The 14,958-nt window shown below is 48.0% G+C and overlaps 1 protein-coding gene across 1 annotated transcript; it reads right to left on the reverse strand.

Moving 5' to 3' along the window:
* Positions 1-9,153: 9,153 nt before the first annotated feature.
* Gdf9 (growth differentiation factor 9) lies at positions 9,154-13,048 on the reverse strand. The gene is made up of 2 exons (XM_021637318.2): positions 12,652-13,048; positions 9,154-10,394 (listed from the first exon to the last, which is right to left on the reverse strand). Exons 1-2 carry the CDS (start codon positions 13,046-13,048, stop codon positions 9,490-9,492), a joined length of 1,302 nt encoding a protein of 433 aa, XP_021492993.1. The 3' UTR covers positions 9,154-9,489.
* Positions 13,049-14,958: the final 1,910 nt, after the last annotated feature.

The following is a 14,958-nucleotide window of genomic DNA, read 5'->3' on the forward strand; positions in this document are numbered from 1 at the left end:
CCGATATCTACCCTTACCTGCCTAGTGCTAGGATCTAAGGCATGCACTAGAAAATGAACTTTCATTTGCCTGCTTCAACTGTTATCTTGGAGGATTACTGCTTCAGTCTGCTGACCTAGGCATAAAATTCTGGAAGCTTCTAGCCTCCGTACAAGCTAGCCTAGGCCTAAAATGTTTTCAGCCTTTAAGAATTACTGCTTAATAAGCTCGCCATTTCTTGTTCTTTCCAAGCTCTGGGCTGGCTGGTTCAATTCAGCTGTTGTGGCTCAAACTCCTCTTCCAGATAACTTATTCCATTTGGCTTTTCTCTCAGCCTCTGAATTGCTCTGTTTGGCCTCAAACTAACTCAAACAATCTGCTCTAAACTCTTGGCTCATTCTCATTCTCTGGCTCATTCTGTCTTCACCTGAGTTCTCTCTCTCTCTGCAACCCATCTGTCCTGCTAAAAATGTCCTGTCTCTCTCTCTTCTCTATCTTTGCATTGCCCCTTAAGTAGTTTCCCTCTCCCTCTCTCTCATGAGAGTTCAGCATATCCTCTGATTTATCACTTTTCTGCCATTCAGTTAGAAATCACTTTCAAACATGTTTGCTTCCTTCTACAAATTAACTTTACCTTCATTATTTGGATTTAATGGCCACCACGTCTGGACCTAAGCTTTTCTTTACCTGAAACTTGCTTTACACCGGAGGGTCTTGAACTCAGATCTGCTTGCCTCATTCTCCTGGATTAAAGGCGGGGTTGTATTCCAGCCAGCTCACATAGACCTAGACAGTCTTTGGATTCATTCTCTTGCCAGTTTGAAATTGGAATTCCTCTACAATACACCATCAAGTTTGGCTCTGTAATATTTCTCACAATAAGCCATAAACATATATCACTTCAACGTTTAGTCTTTAGAAAATCAAACCCAAAGCAAGATACTTCAGCCTCCCTTCAGCCTGCTCATGTATGATCACTCCAAAGTGCATTCCTCTGCTGAGGGGACTTGGGATGACAAAGGAAGGTAGCAGGGTTGTATTGGAGCTAAGGATATTGGACTCTGTGCTTCATCTTCATGGCGCATGTGTCAGCGTTCAGTAAATATTTATTCAGTGAGCTCATTGTTTCTGAGAGAGCCAAGATGCCAGGCACAGCCTGTAAAGAACTTGTAACACTTCCTGTCACAGCAGTTGGTCATGGAGATACAGGAGCACCAAAGCCATTTACAAAGCTCTCATTCTTAAAGCAACAGATGCCTAAAACACACAAGCGACCCCGGTCCTCATGTCTATTTTATTCAAATCTTTTACAAAACTTGCATTAAGTAGGACAATGAAATGCTATGCCAGGCCATTTACCACACAGGCCGGGTGGTGGTGGCACACGCCTTTAATCCCAGCATTCAGGAGGCAGAGGCAGGCGGATCTGTAAATAAAAAAACAGTCCAGCCTGTTCTACAGAGTGAGTTCAGGGACCCCCAGGGCTATATAGGGAAACCCAGTCTCAAAAAACAAAACAACAACAAAAATCTTGCTCTTTTAGGGGTCTGGAGAGATGGCTCAACAGTTAAGAGCTCTTGTTGCTCTTTCAGAGAACCTGTGTTCAATCCCCAGTACTCACATGGTGGCTCACGCCCATCTGTATGTAACTCTAGTTTCAGAGATTCCAATACCCTTTTCTGGCTTTTTGCAGGCATTGTACATACATGGTGCAAAAGACATGCACCATTCGGGTCAAATTCCTGTACCACATAAAAATTTAAATCTTGCTCTTCTGAAGCACTGAAATAGCCCTTGTCTCAATAAGCCAAGGTTCTTGCAAAAAAATTGGCTAATACAGTAATTCCCCCTTCCTGAAAAATATTTATTTTTAATTTATGCATACATGTGTACCTCTGTGTGGGTGTGTGTCATGTGTCTGTGGATGTCCTCAGAGGCTAGAAGGTGGCTTTGAGTCCCCCAGAGATGAGGTTACAGGTGTTTGTGAACCACCTGACGTGGGTGCTGAGAACCGATAACGTCTTCTGAAGGGGTAGAAAGACCTAACTGCTCAGCCATCTCTCCAGCCCCACCCCTTTAACATATAGGGCTTCATGGATGGCCAGGCCAGCCTTGAAATCACCATATAGCCAAAGGTGATCTTGAACTTCTGATGTTCTCTGCCTCTACCTCCCACTGCTGGGATTACAGGTATGAGCCATCACATGTTCTTTCTGTGAGAATGGACCCTCAGGCCTCGTGAATGCTGGGTAAGAACTGTCATCCTCTTTAGCCACAGTTAGCTTTATTTGGTTTCAGTGACCTCTAGTCAGCAAGGAAGCAAAGTCTGGCATCAATTAAGGGTGGGGAGGACAACTGTGACCCCAGCACTGCAGAGGCAGAGGCAAGAGACCACCTCAAGTCAGAGGCCAGTCTGAGCTACCTAGTGAGTTCCAGGAAAAGCTGAACTTTAGAGTAAGACTGATCTCAAACAAACAAACAAACAAACAATCCAAAAACCAGAACAGGAGTTGGGAAGATGGCTCAGCCAGTCAAGTAGTTGTTGCATAAGCCTGAAGACCTTCACCAGCAGCCCCAACCCTCCTCCCCCGAGTCTGTGCGAAGAGACAGGTGTGGCGGTACACACCTGCAATCCCAAAGCTGCGGAAAGGGCAGGAGCAGGTGGCCGCCCGGAGCTCCGGCGCAGCCAGTCCAGCTGAGTCTGAAGTTCCAGGTTCAGGTTCTCCTTGGAGACCTTGTCTCCGAGGACAGAGAAGGACTGAAGAACACTCAGCATCGGCCTCTGGCTGCCACACCCACACACACAAAGCCCGGAAACAGAAATTAGTATGAGTTTTCCGTCTTTACAGCTTCGTGGATGGAAGAATTGTTTTTAACATGGGTCTTAGCAACCTTAGCATGCGATTCTGTACTTTCTAAGTCAAGCTTGTTCCCCTCTTCACTCAGCAGCTCCACCCAGACCTGACTGCATCCTCTGCCTCTCTTGCCCTTTGGAGCTATGACTAAGTAAGCGTTCCCCAGCACAAGCTCAGTGGAGCAGCAACCGTTAACTGAGCTGGCACCTGACACAGATGGACAGACAGAGGGATTCATATAGCTATTACATAACATAGATATGACACTTTTTAAAACACTCTTTTGAGATTTATATCTTATGTGTATGGGTGTATGGGTGTATGTCCATGTGCCACATGCCCAGAAGAGAGCACTGGATGCCCTGGTAATGGAGTTACAGATAGTTTAAGATGCCATAGGGGTCCTGGGAATAGAACCTGGGTTTTCTGAAGAACAGTCAGTGCTCTTATCTGCTGAGCCATCTCTTCAGCCCAATAAGAATTCTATTTTACTATAAATTATTGCTCATCTCTTGCTATGCTACTGTGCCTCATTTGTTTTTGTTTGCTTGTTTTGAGACAGGGTTTCTGTGTGTAGCCCTGGATGTCCCCTAGAACTCATTCTATAGAGCAGGCTGGCCTGGAACTCACACAGATCTGCCTGCCTCTTCCTCCAAGTGCTGGGATTAAAGGCGTTCACCGCTGCCTGGCTATGGCACCTCGTTTGAGTCGAACATTAAATTCGGTGTTATCTGTCTGGAGAGAGGGCTCACCAGTTAAGTGTGCACACTGCTACAGGAGACCCAGCACCCTCTTCTGGCCTCTCTGTGCAACTGCACTCACGTGCACACACACACACAGTTTAAAATAAAATAAACATTAAAAACCACTAACATTACTGAACCAGTGAGAAGGCTTAGGAAATAAAGGTACTTGTTATACATGGCGACTTGAGTCCCAGACTCCAGAGCCCTCATGGTGGAAGGAGAGAACAGGCTCCAGCGAGTTTCCTCTAAGGTCTACAGGTGCACAATGGCATACCCCTCCTCCACAAATAAATGTAAAAGTAATTTTAGAAAACCTAAGCACTGCCACGAATGTGGGAAAACTACAGGGCTACATACATACAAACTACATACAAACTAGCTGCACGTGGTCTCAGGCTTCCACTATGGAGCTTGGAGACCACTGCCCAGGGATGAGGGGCAGGATCGAACCTTTGCCTGAGGAGGCTGGCTCTCATGTGAAGAAACTCCCCTCCCAGTTTGACTCCTCCACTCTGCTGAAGGGTGAGGTGTCTGTAGTCCTTCATAGTGGTATTTTTTTCCCTTTTTTTTATATCTGTAATCCTAGCACTTGGAAGATGGAGGCAGGAGGATTAGAATTAGAGGCTATCTTTGGCTACAGAGTGATTTCCAGGCCAAGTCTAGGCTACGTAAATCCCTGTCCCCAGAAACCCAAATAAATAAAAAATATTTGAATTTCGCTTCACCGTCTTATATAGGACTCTGCCTACACAGTTAAAACGAGTGTTGCCTGCTGAAACATTTTCAGAAGCCAAGACCTTTTCCAAGCTGGTGCCCCTTCTCTGTGTAACTGAACACTTTCTCTTTCTCCCCCCAACAAAGAGCAGCCTTGCTTTCCCCACAGGCTGCCTGCACCAAGCCCTAAACCCAGAGTAGCCGCTGTCCTTCCAGCTGACACAAAGCATTCACACACAGATAAGGGCAGGAAACTAAAGGTAACGGCAGCTCACTGCCCGAGCATTGTTCCCCTGCCTTCCGAGGCCCTCGGCACAGTGCGGTGACCGCCTATCTCATCTGGACTAAATACCAAAGCTCAAGGCATCTATTTAAGGCCGTCGAAGCTTCCTCCTTGAATTTCAGATTTAAATCTCCACTGTCTGTTCTCATCTGTTCTCTAAACTCTCGGCTTTTAGAGGAGTAACTGAAGTAGGGTCAGTATGGAGGAGAGAGGCGGGAGGCAGCTGTGTCTCCTTGAATGTATGAGAAACTTGGAAGTTTAAACTTTGGAGCTGTAACAGCCCAGAAGAGTCCCGCTGTACTAGGATATGAACAGAGCTACACTTATAAGTTAATTCTAGTTCTGTGGTTTTGAGGTAGGGACTCATGTAGCCCAGGTTGTCCTCATACCCACTACACAGTCTAGGATAGCTTTGAACAGCCTGTGCTACAGGAGAACCTGTCACAAACCCCTTAACTCCCCAAATGCTGACACCTAATGCATTGTAAACATTACACTAAGTAAAATAAGACAGATGAAGAAATCTTGAATGAGAACACACCTAGGGGATGCCAGAGGTGGCTAATTCATGAAAAGCAAAGAATGGAGTTTACTGGGGTAGGCTAGCACTTTTTGGTTTGGGTTTTTGTTGAGACAGGGTGTCTCTGTGTAGCCTTGGCAGCCCTGGACTCACTTTGTAGAGCAAGCTGGGCTGGAACTCATAGGCATCCTCCTGCCTCTGCCTCCCAAGTGCTGGGATTACAGGAGTGCATCACCACGCCCAGCTGTTTTGTTTTTTGAGTGACTTTGTGGGATGAAGGAAATACCTGGAGATGGTGCTGGTGCCGATTGGACAATGGTGTGAATGTTTGTGAATGCCAGGTAAGGCCAGTTAATGTCAGTGACCCACACACTTCCATGTGGACAGTGTGGTAAACTGTTATGTCATATGTATTTTATCACACCCTCACACAAGTGAAGAGAGGGCTGGTGAGATGGCTTTAGAAGGCAAAGATGCTGTCATTTAAATCTGACAACCCCCGGTTGGAACCCCGGCACCTACATGCTGGAAGGAGAGAATCAACTCCTGAAAGTTACCCTCTGCCCTCCACACACATTGCTTCATGTGCATGCCCACACACGTATGCTTACACACAGTAATTTTTTTTTTTTTGAAAACATGGTCTCATCTTATATCTCTGGATGGCCTGGAACTCACTGCATACACAAGGCTAGCCTCAAACACAGAGATCTGCCAACCCAGTGCTGGATTAAAGGTGTGTGCCACCAAGATTACATAAACATAACTTAAAAAAAAAGCCAGCCAGCCAGGTGTGGTAGCATATGCCTTTAATCCTAGCACTCAGCAGGCAGAGGAAGGTGGATCTATGAATTCAGGGCCAGCCTGGTCTACATAGTGAGACAGCCAGGGCTCTGTAGAAAGATCATGCCACCCCCCCCCCAAAAAAAGAGACAAGATAGGTCTGGACAGCTGACTAAGCAGCTACGAGTACTGGTTGCTCTTCCAGAGGACCTGGGTTCAGTTCCAGAACTCAAGTGGTGTTAACTTGAGCTCCGGCAAATCCAGCACCCTCTTCTGGCCTCTTTGCTCTCTGGGTACCAAGTGTTCAAGTGGTACACAGACATACATGCAAGCAAAACAAAACAAAACACCCTTACACATAAAATAAATAAAAGTAAATTAAAATTTACCTTTTAAATTCAAGTGAAAAGATAACCCACAGAATGGGGCAGGGGAATTTGGAACCCATATTTTGAATATATAAGGAATTCAACTCATAAAAAAACATGAGTGATCTGATGAGAAAGCAGGTAAAGCTGGAAGCAGTGGTGAACACCTTTAGTCCCAGAACTCAGGGAGTCAGAGGCAGGAAGAAATGCGAGTTCGAGGCCAGCCTGGTCTATAAGCAAGTTCAGGACAGCCAAGGCTTCAGAGAAAAACTGTCTCAGGGAAGAAAGGAAAAAAAAAAAAGCAGGTAAATGGGGCTGTAGAGATGCCTCAGTGGTTAAGAACACTGGCTGTTCTTCCAAAGGTCCCCAGTTCACTTCTCAGCAACCACATGGTAGCTCGTACCCATCTATAATGAGATCTGGTGCCCTTTTCTGGCCTGCAGGCACACATACACGCAGACTTATATATTATAAAGCAGGTAAAGGACCTGAACAGACATTTTTCTTTGCAAGATTTTTTTTTTCTTTTTAAATCAGCGGTGTCCGTTGGATCCCCTGGATTTTCAGGTGGCTATGAGTTCCCAACATGGTTACTGGGAGTTGAACCTAGGTCCTCTGGAAGAGCAGTAAGAGCTCTCAGATGCTGAGCAGTCTCTCCAGCCCCAGAGAAGATATAGAAATGGCTAATAATGCCAACACACTGAGATACGGTTCTACGTGCTCCTGGCTTGCTGGGATTTTTAAAAAGTCAGAGTCAGAGGAGGCATGGACTGCAGGAGTTTCCTATGCTGTTGCGGCTGCTTGGGGAAATAGCCCAGCACATCCTCAAATGGTCAAAGACTCTTACGGCTGCATGGCAGCTTACAACCATGATCCTAGCACTGAGAAGCAGGAAGATTAGGAGTTCCAGGCCAACATGGTCTACATGAGGTAAGGTGGCACACACCTTTGATCCCAATACTGGAGAGGCAGAGGCAGGGCCGAGTTTGAGGCCAACCAGGGCCACATAACGAGACCCTGAAGGAGAGAGATGGAATGCATAAACCAGAAGTTCTGCTAGGGATACAGCAAAGAGAACCGAGACACAGGCTTCGTTCGTGTTACTAATCAGTGTGGGCAAAATGGGGCTGGGACAATGGCTCAGAGGTTAAGGGCACTGGTTGCTCTTCCACAGGGCTTGGGGTTCGATTCCTAGCACCCACATGGCGGATCATGCTCTGTTACTTCAGTTAGAGAGAGTCCATTGCCCTGTGTGGGCACTAGGCACGCACACAATGCACATTCACACATTCAGACCCAATACCCACAGGCCTAAAGTAAAAAAAGTTCAAAGAAAGTTAAGTGCTTGGGGCCAGAGCGATGGCTCAGAGGGTAAGAGAGAGCACTTGTTCTTGCTTCCACATGGTGGCTCATAACCCAAGGAAATCCAGTTTCGGGAGATTCACCACCCATCTCCACATACACCAGGCATGTATGTAGTGCACTCAGATACATAAAATGTAAAAATCATTTGTTTAGAAATTGGTACCTCTAAGTCCCTTTCATAAAAACCCCACTAAAGCCCCTGGGTCCAATTAAGACCAGTCACCACTGTGCCCACTGGGAAGAAAGTCCAGTCCCAGACTGAGGAAAAACAGGAAAAAGCCAACCATCAGAGGCCAAAATAAGCAACAAAAACAGTATCTCAAAACTTCTTTGGCTTCCTTCTATCAAGCTAGAAGGCTTAAAAATGTCCAGATGAAAATAGTTCTAAAATCTTCCACCCAGGCTTGAGGAGAGGTTTGGAGTGGAACGCCCTGTGCTGGACGGGAGAGCAGAGTTCAAGCTCCAGAGCCCACATGAAGGTGGAACGAGAAAACAGTTTCCAACATGTGTCCTCTGAGCTCTACATGCCCACTGTGGCACACGATACCTTCCCTCCACAATAAACATCTTCATAAAGACCTTTAACACTCATGCCTATGATCTCAACACCCGAGAGATGGAGGCAGAGGATCAGGAGTCCAAGGCGACACCTAGGTTACATGGTGAATTTGAGGCTAGCCTGAACTATCTGTGACCCTGTCTCAAAAAGCAGCAGCAAAACACACACACAACCAACCAACCAACACAAAACCTAACAAGAGTAAAACCAAAGCTTAGGGGAATATGTTATACCTACATTTACATTAAACCTATGTATAAAACTGAAAGAACAAAAAAATATAGAAGTATTTCCTTAAATTCAACATTGGAAGCTGGAGAGATGGCTCAGGAGTTAAGAGCACTGGCTGCTCTTCCAGAGGATTGGAGTTCAATTCTCAGCAACCACGTGACAGCTCCCAAGTTCTGTAAGCCCAGTTCAAGGGGATCTGATCCCCTCATAGACACACATGCAGGCAGGCCAAACACCAATGAACATAATAATAAAAAAAAATATTCAACATTGAAGCCAGGCATGGTGGTACACACCTTTGATCTCAGAACCTGGGAGGCAGAGGCAGATTTCTTGTGAGTTGGAGACCAGCCTGGTGTACACAGGGAGTTCCAGGACAGCCAGAGCTACATCGTGAGATCCTGTGTGTGTGTGTGGGGGGGGGGTTGGGGGACCGGAAAGCCATTTTCCCTTAAATGAATGAGGCACGTGTTACATTTTTTTCCTGTGACTCAGCTGAGTACCGTAAGCTAGCTGTGTGCAGAATTAGCACTGTGGTCCTCTGAGTCACACCAAGCAGACATACATCCTAGCTACAGTCCCACTGACTGTGCCTTCACAGGAGTGAGCAGCCAAGTTCACCTCTCTTTCGCTCTAAAAACAACCAAAATCAAAGCCAGGCTGGCTATCCTCAAGCCATCGTATATGAAAAGTGTCTTTTAACAGAACACACACAGTTTATGCCATCAACAGGAATTTATTCTTCTCTTACATAAAACCACAGCACTCTCAAGTGTTTGCAGCTCCATTTCCACTCAAGACTTCCTCGGATCCCTTTGTCCATCAACAATGCTTGTGGGAAGGTTTGGAAAAGGAAGATCTCCAAACAAACTCCCTTTCACTTGGTTTGTGGCAACGGCTGGCGTGTGTCCTCTATCCCCACAGACACTGCACACAACATGCTCATCCGAACACACACTCCCCCTCACACAATGTGCACCGAGTGACGCGGAGAGACTGGTCACGCGGCGCCCTCTGCGCAGGCACTGAGGCCCACGGCATGGCCCTGCGGGCCGGGCTCAAGGCGTTGGCGTGGCGGGCCCCATGCTAACGGCAGGTGCACCGAGTAGCGATCATGTCCTCGTACTCTTTGTAAGCAATGGAGCCGTCAGGTTCAATGGTCAACACGCTCAAGGGGCTGTACTTGCCGGGCACGCACGAAGGCCTGGGCACCGAGGGGTCCAGCTTCTCATAGATGATATTCTGGACCATGGTGTGCACGGGAGAGCCGTACCGGTGCCTGACGGCCCTGGGACAGTCCCCTTTACAGTACCTAGGGTTGTACCTGTGAGGGGCCACGATCCAGTTGTCCCACTTGAGCTGACTGAAACTCAGCCTGAAGTCGTGGAGTTCGCACTCGTTCTGGGGGAAGAGGAACTGTTTGAAATATTCGCTGAGATTGAAGGACGCGGTGAGGACCGGCTTCTTCGCCTCTGCGCCGGTGGCCTTCTGCCCTCGACGGTGCCGGGGAGACCTTTCCACCTGGGCAGCCTCCGCACTGTGCTGGCCAGGACGAGGTGAAGGCCTCCAGGTGGAGTGGACGGAATGCCAGGAGTGATAGGCCTGCGCACTGGTGTCGTTGAGGTATAAAATGAGTGACGGGGGCACGGACAGAGGCACTTTGAACACACCGTCCTCTGGGGCCTCATCTTTGGTGCAGGTGAAGTTGACAGATAGGTGAATGCTTCTCTCGCTGGAGGCCACCAGGGGCTGGAGGAGGGAGGTCACATCCATTTCGATCCATCTGTGTTTCTTCAAGGTGAAGGAGTATGGCACTCTCGGAGGAGCCTTGCCGGAAGGCCTGGGCTCCTTTACCACAAGGTCCCACACGCAGGTCACAGTGGAGGAGGGAGCGGCTGAGTTCAGAGTGTAGAGCAAGACTGATTTGAGCAAGTGCTCCATGGCAGTGACCCGATCCAGGTTGAACAGCAGGTCCACCGTGGGCACGACTCCTGGGGAGAGAAGCCACCAGTGAGAGGTGCTTGCAAACTGGGGGGAGCAGGAGGTGAGATGGGGGAAGCGGTGCTTCCTTAAGCCTCGAAACAAAGAGGCGAGAGGAGCTAACAAAGAATATAGAAGGTCTGGGGGTGTGACCCGGTGGCAGAGCGCTTGCCAGGCATTCACAAGAGCCTGGGCTCATGCCTTGAGTTGGGTGGGAAGGTCGGTTTTTGTACTATCATCGCTTTGGAGGCTAAGGCAGGAGGATTGCCACCAGCCCCAGCTATGTAGTGAGACTGCTTCAAAAATACATACACACACACACACAAGCCTATCCCAGCACTTGGGAGGTGAAGGCCATCTTTGGCTAAACAGCAAGTTTGAGGCCTGCCTGAGTTTGCTAAAGGAGACTGACTCTTTCAAAAATCACCCAAGCCCACATGGAGTGGCTCAAGTCTTGAAAGATAGAGGCAAGAGGACCAGAAGTTCAACAGCCCCTTTGGCTATGGATTGAGTTCAAGGCCAGCCTGGGCTAGAGGGGAATGATGGCTGGTGGGCAGAACACAGTGAAGCTTGAGGACTTGAGATTGAGCCGCAGGATCTACATGGTGGAAGAAGAGAGCCAACTTCTGAAAGCTGTTCTCTGACCTCCACACCTGACCCTCGCCTCCAACTCACACAGGCAGATACATTTTATCTACAGAAAAGTGAGAACAGCTTTGCTGGAGAAGAGAAGCAAGAGACCATCCTTACACCCTCCAGTTTCAGACCCAACAGTCTGCTCCAAACACAGACAGCTGAGCATTTTCCTGGGTGGCATTTCCACCGACACAGCCAGGAGACCATGCAAAGCCGCCCTCGCTAGGCCTCGAAGACATTCTAGGCCCGGATGAAGCAAGTCAATTAAGAACATTTGACGGCCGAGTTAATTTTTCCCTTGGTGATTGGAATCAAGCCGTGGCTGGAAGGCTGCTGCAGGGGGCAGGGAGCGTGCCTTAGAGCAGCCACAACGGCCCTGTACAGTTGTGCTGGTGGCCGGGATGTGTGTGTTGAGGGGGGTGTGTGTGGGGTTAACGGGCACACACTCTCCACGGAGCACATATGGAGCTCAAGAGACAACTTGTGGGAGCTGGCTTGTTTTAAAGCACAGCTCTTCCTTCTAACCAAATCATTCCCATCATTGACTAACACATGAGACTTGGCTTCTGTTTGTTTCTCGGTTGTTGAGACAGGGTATCACGGTGGAGCCCTGGCTGGCCTGAACTCTGGAGACCCAGCTGGCCCTGAGTTCACAGAGCTCGTCCTGCCCCTGCCTCTTCAGGGCTGGAATTAAAGTCATGTGTCACCACGCCCCACTTGAGTTTTGTGTGGTTGGTACTGGAGGTCAAACTCCGGGCTTCCGGTACAATGAACATAAACTGTACCGCATCTCGGCCAGACCATTTTCTTTATTAAAAAAAAAAAAGATGGACTGTGCCAGATGGAGACTGAAACTTTCCTCTTCCAGGAAAACAAACAAAGGGGGAAATATCCCATTTATCACACCTGCCACTGGCTCAAAGAAAGAGGTTTTAGGCACAGTGCTAGGCCAATAGCTTGGTAGAATACAAAGATGCTAGCCAGCTCTAGGACTTTCTTTGGCTGTTCAGGACATGAATCTCTTTTAAGCCTTAATATATTGAGCTGGTGAGTTACTGCAGGCCTATAATCCCAGCACTAGGGCGACCGAGGGAGGGCCGTCCCCTGGAGAGTTTGAGGCCAGTCTGGACTGTCAAGCGAGACGGTCTCAAAATAAAAAAGGAGAAAAACAGAAAGAAAACTCAAACAATATCATATTAGCTTCTTAACTGATGGTTTAAGCAAAAAGAAACGAAACAGTGAAATCAGTGCCAAGTAAGGATGTAGTGGCAGAGGGCTTGGCTAGCATATGTGAGGCCCCTCCCCCACCCACCATTTGATCCTTGCACCACCACACCAAAAAAGCAAAAAAAAAAAAAAAAAAAAAAAAAAAAAACTTAAAGAAAAATGCTAAAGTTGTTTCAGTTTGGATACCGAGAATCATGCAAAATAAAATTCACATGGTGGTGTAAACCTGTATGATTCCGGTTCTCGAGGGCGCTGAGGCAGGAGGATGCAGAGTTTTGAGTGTAGCCCCATGTGTGACAGGGTAAGGCCAACAAGCCCAAAGTGTAGACTGGCTCCTTTCAGTAACAGAGATGCCAAAGCTCCCCTTCTTCCCTCCGCTTAGGTGGAAACTCTGTTTTTACCCACCTGCCGCCTCATTGCTGGGAGCCTGCGCCTGCTGGGCACGGGGGCTGAAGAGCCGGACAGTGTTGTAGAGGTGACTTCTGCTGGGTTTAGGGACCCCCTCCTTGGTAGCATATGTCTTGTAGAGCTTTTTCATGTAGTAGAGTGCTCTGGAGTCAGGCCGTGGCTTGGGGGTCTCACCGCCCCTATCAGATAGGACCTTAAAGAGGGGAGGCAAGAGGCCCGGCCTCTCGGTCCCATCTACTGGCAGCAGCAAGGACCAGGGGTCTGCCTCAGACTCCAAATTTGTACTGGCTCCAGTCTGTGATTCTTGCCGAGAAGCCTGAGAGCTGAGGCTAGTAAGAAAACACAGCCAGGCAAAGCAGCAGAACCCCAACAGGAAGCTGCTGGGAAGTGCCATGGCCTGAGAGAACTAAGAAGGAACGCATCTCCCCGTGCCAGTCTTCTTTCTAAAGCCTGGGGCGGCCCTGGCATGGTCCTTAAATAAAGTTTAGGTGTGGGAGACAAGCATCGCTTCTGTAATCAGGCCTCAAGGGTGCCTAGCTGGAAGTCATTTTTCCTTGACTCTACAGCAGTCAGCTGCCAGCACGTCTTTATCCAATTTGTTCTCATTAGATACAGATTTATCTACTTCTTTAGCTTTCTTTCCCCGTTTCTCCTGAAATTTACCTCCAACCCATCAAGCATCATTCCTCTGATGGACTAGTTATATAGCTGAAAATCCAAGAGAAACCCCAGGGATTTTAAACAGCACCTCTTAGGGCTGGAGATGCAACTGCAAACATGTTGGATTTTATTTTCTCTGTCGATTCATCCTCTCTCTCCACAGCTTCCACTTCCAGGTGCTTAGGATAACTGGTTACTTACCGCATAGTGAGTTGGAGAGACAGAAAGTCACAGTGGGTATGAAAATTCCAGAGTGATGTTGGGCTGTTCAGCCTGCCTGGCTGGCTTAGTGATATAAAGTTGGCACAAGATAACAGCTACTGGCTATGTGTGTGTTTGGAAAATGAGCCAGGTGTGCTGGTGCGTGCCTTTAAGCCCAGCATTTAGGAGGCACAGGCAGGTGGATCCCTGTGAGTTCAAGGCCAGCCTGGTCTACATAGAGAATTCTAGGATAGCCAGAGCTACATAATGCAGAGACCCTGTCTCAAAATAAAAAGAGGACATCACCTTTAACCTTGACGAATTAAAAAAAAATAAAAAACACTATCCTGGGGCTGGAGAGTTGATGGCTCAGAAGTTAAGAGTACTTGTTACTCTTCCCAGAACAAACTGTGTGACTCATGACCATCTGTTACTCCATTTCCAGGGGATCCAACACCTTACTCTGGCATCCTTAGGAATGCAACACACCCAATATAAAATGAAAAGAAACAAATCTTAAAAAAAAAAAAAATCTACCTGGAATGATAAGACAGCACCTGCCACCAAGAACAGTGACCAAAATTCAGTCCTAAAAACCTGAATTGAATCCTGGGAATTCATACTCCTACGGGCTGTGTTCCAACCTACACCCACATGTACCCCTAACCCTCACATACAAAATACATATTTTTAAAATGGAACGGAAAGCACAGTATTCCGATGCCCCGGGTCTACAATTCATTTGACCACACTTTGATCGAAAAGTTTTGAGATATCTGCAAAGTGTTATTAAATAAACGTCTTGTTTATTTTTTAACCACCACACCCAGATGGCAGAAACCACGGCAGTATTTCAGTCCTTGACTAAAGGGTTTGTGTTCCTGCCGTGGGGCTGACACCGGGCTAGATAACGCTTAAGGAAAACCAGGAGCAGGTGCGTCATGAAAGGAGGGGCTCCCTAGCACCCTTCAGGAGGAGACGATCTCTAGGGAGAAAGTCAACCCGCACTCATTACACAAGGTACAAAATCATTTTGCGCAACAGCAGATTGATAAAACTCGAAAAAAACCCTTGCAAAACTGAAGCCGTCTGCCAAGCCGCCCCAGTTTGATTGCCGGATTATATACAGCCACCCATCCCATTCACAGGCCCTGAAAAGAGCAGAAAGGTCGGTGGGTCCCACGGGGAAGTATCCGGAGGAGGCGCTTTGGAGAGTGGAAAGAGTCTGGGCCTGACGAAGCCCCTAGCGCCTCCCGCCTGGTTTCCACCCCGACTATCCGCGTCTGGCAACTGCCAAGCGGAGAGCTGAGGACCTGTGGCTGAACTGGGAGAAGCGTTTGTGTCACGTCTTGGACAAGTCAACAGCCGGCCAGTGCCTTGCTAGGCGGCGTTACCGAGACCCTAATTCGGCGTCCCTAATTTTGTACTGCGGTCCCCTTTGGC

This window comes from Meriones unguiculatus, chromosome 11, assembly GCF_030254825.1.
Source record: "Meriones unguiculatus strain TT.TT164.6M chromosome 11, Bangor_MerUng_6.1, whole genome shotgun sequence".
Taxonomy (NCBI): domain Eukaryota; kingdom Metazoa; phylum Chordata; class Mammalia; order Rodentia; family Muridae; genus Meriones; species Meriones unguiculatus.

What these genes read in the sequence shown, in the direction of transcription:
- Gdf9 (XM_021637318.2), bottom strand. Translation starts at nt 13,048, where the DNA reads ATGGCACTTCCCAGCAGCTTCCTGTTGGGGTTCTGCTGCTTTGCCTGG. An exon ending in TCCCAGCAATGAGGCGGCAG is followed by an intron (nt 10,395 to 12,651) that starts GTGGGTAAAAAC and finishes TTCTCTCCCCAG; the next exon opens with GAGTCGTGCCCACGGTGGAC.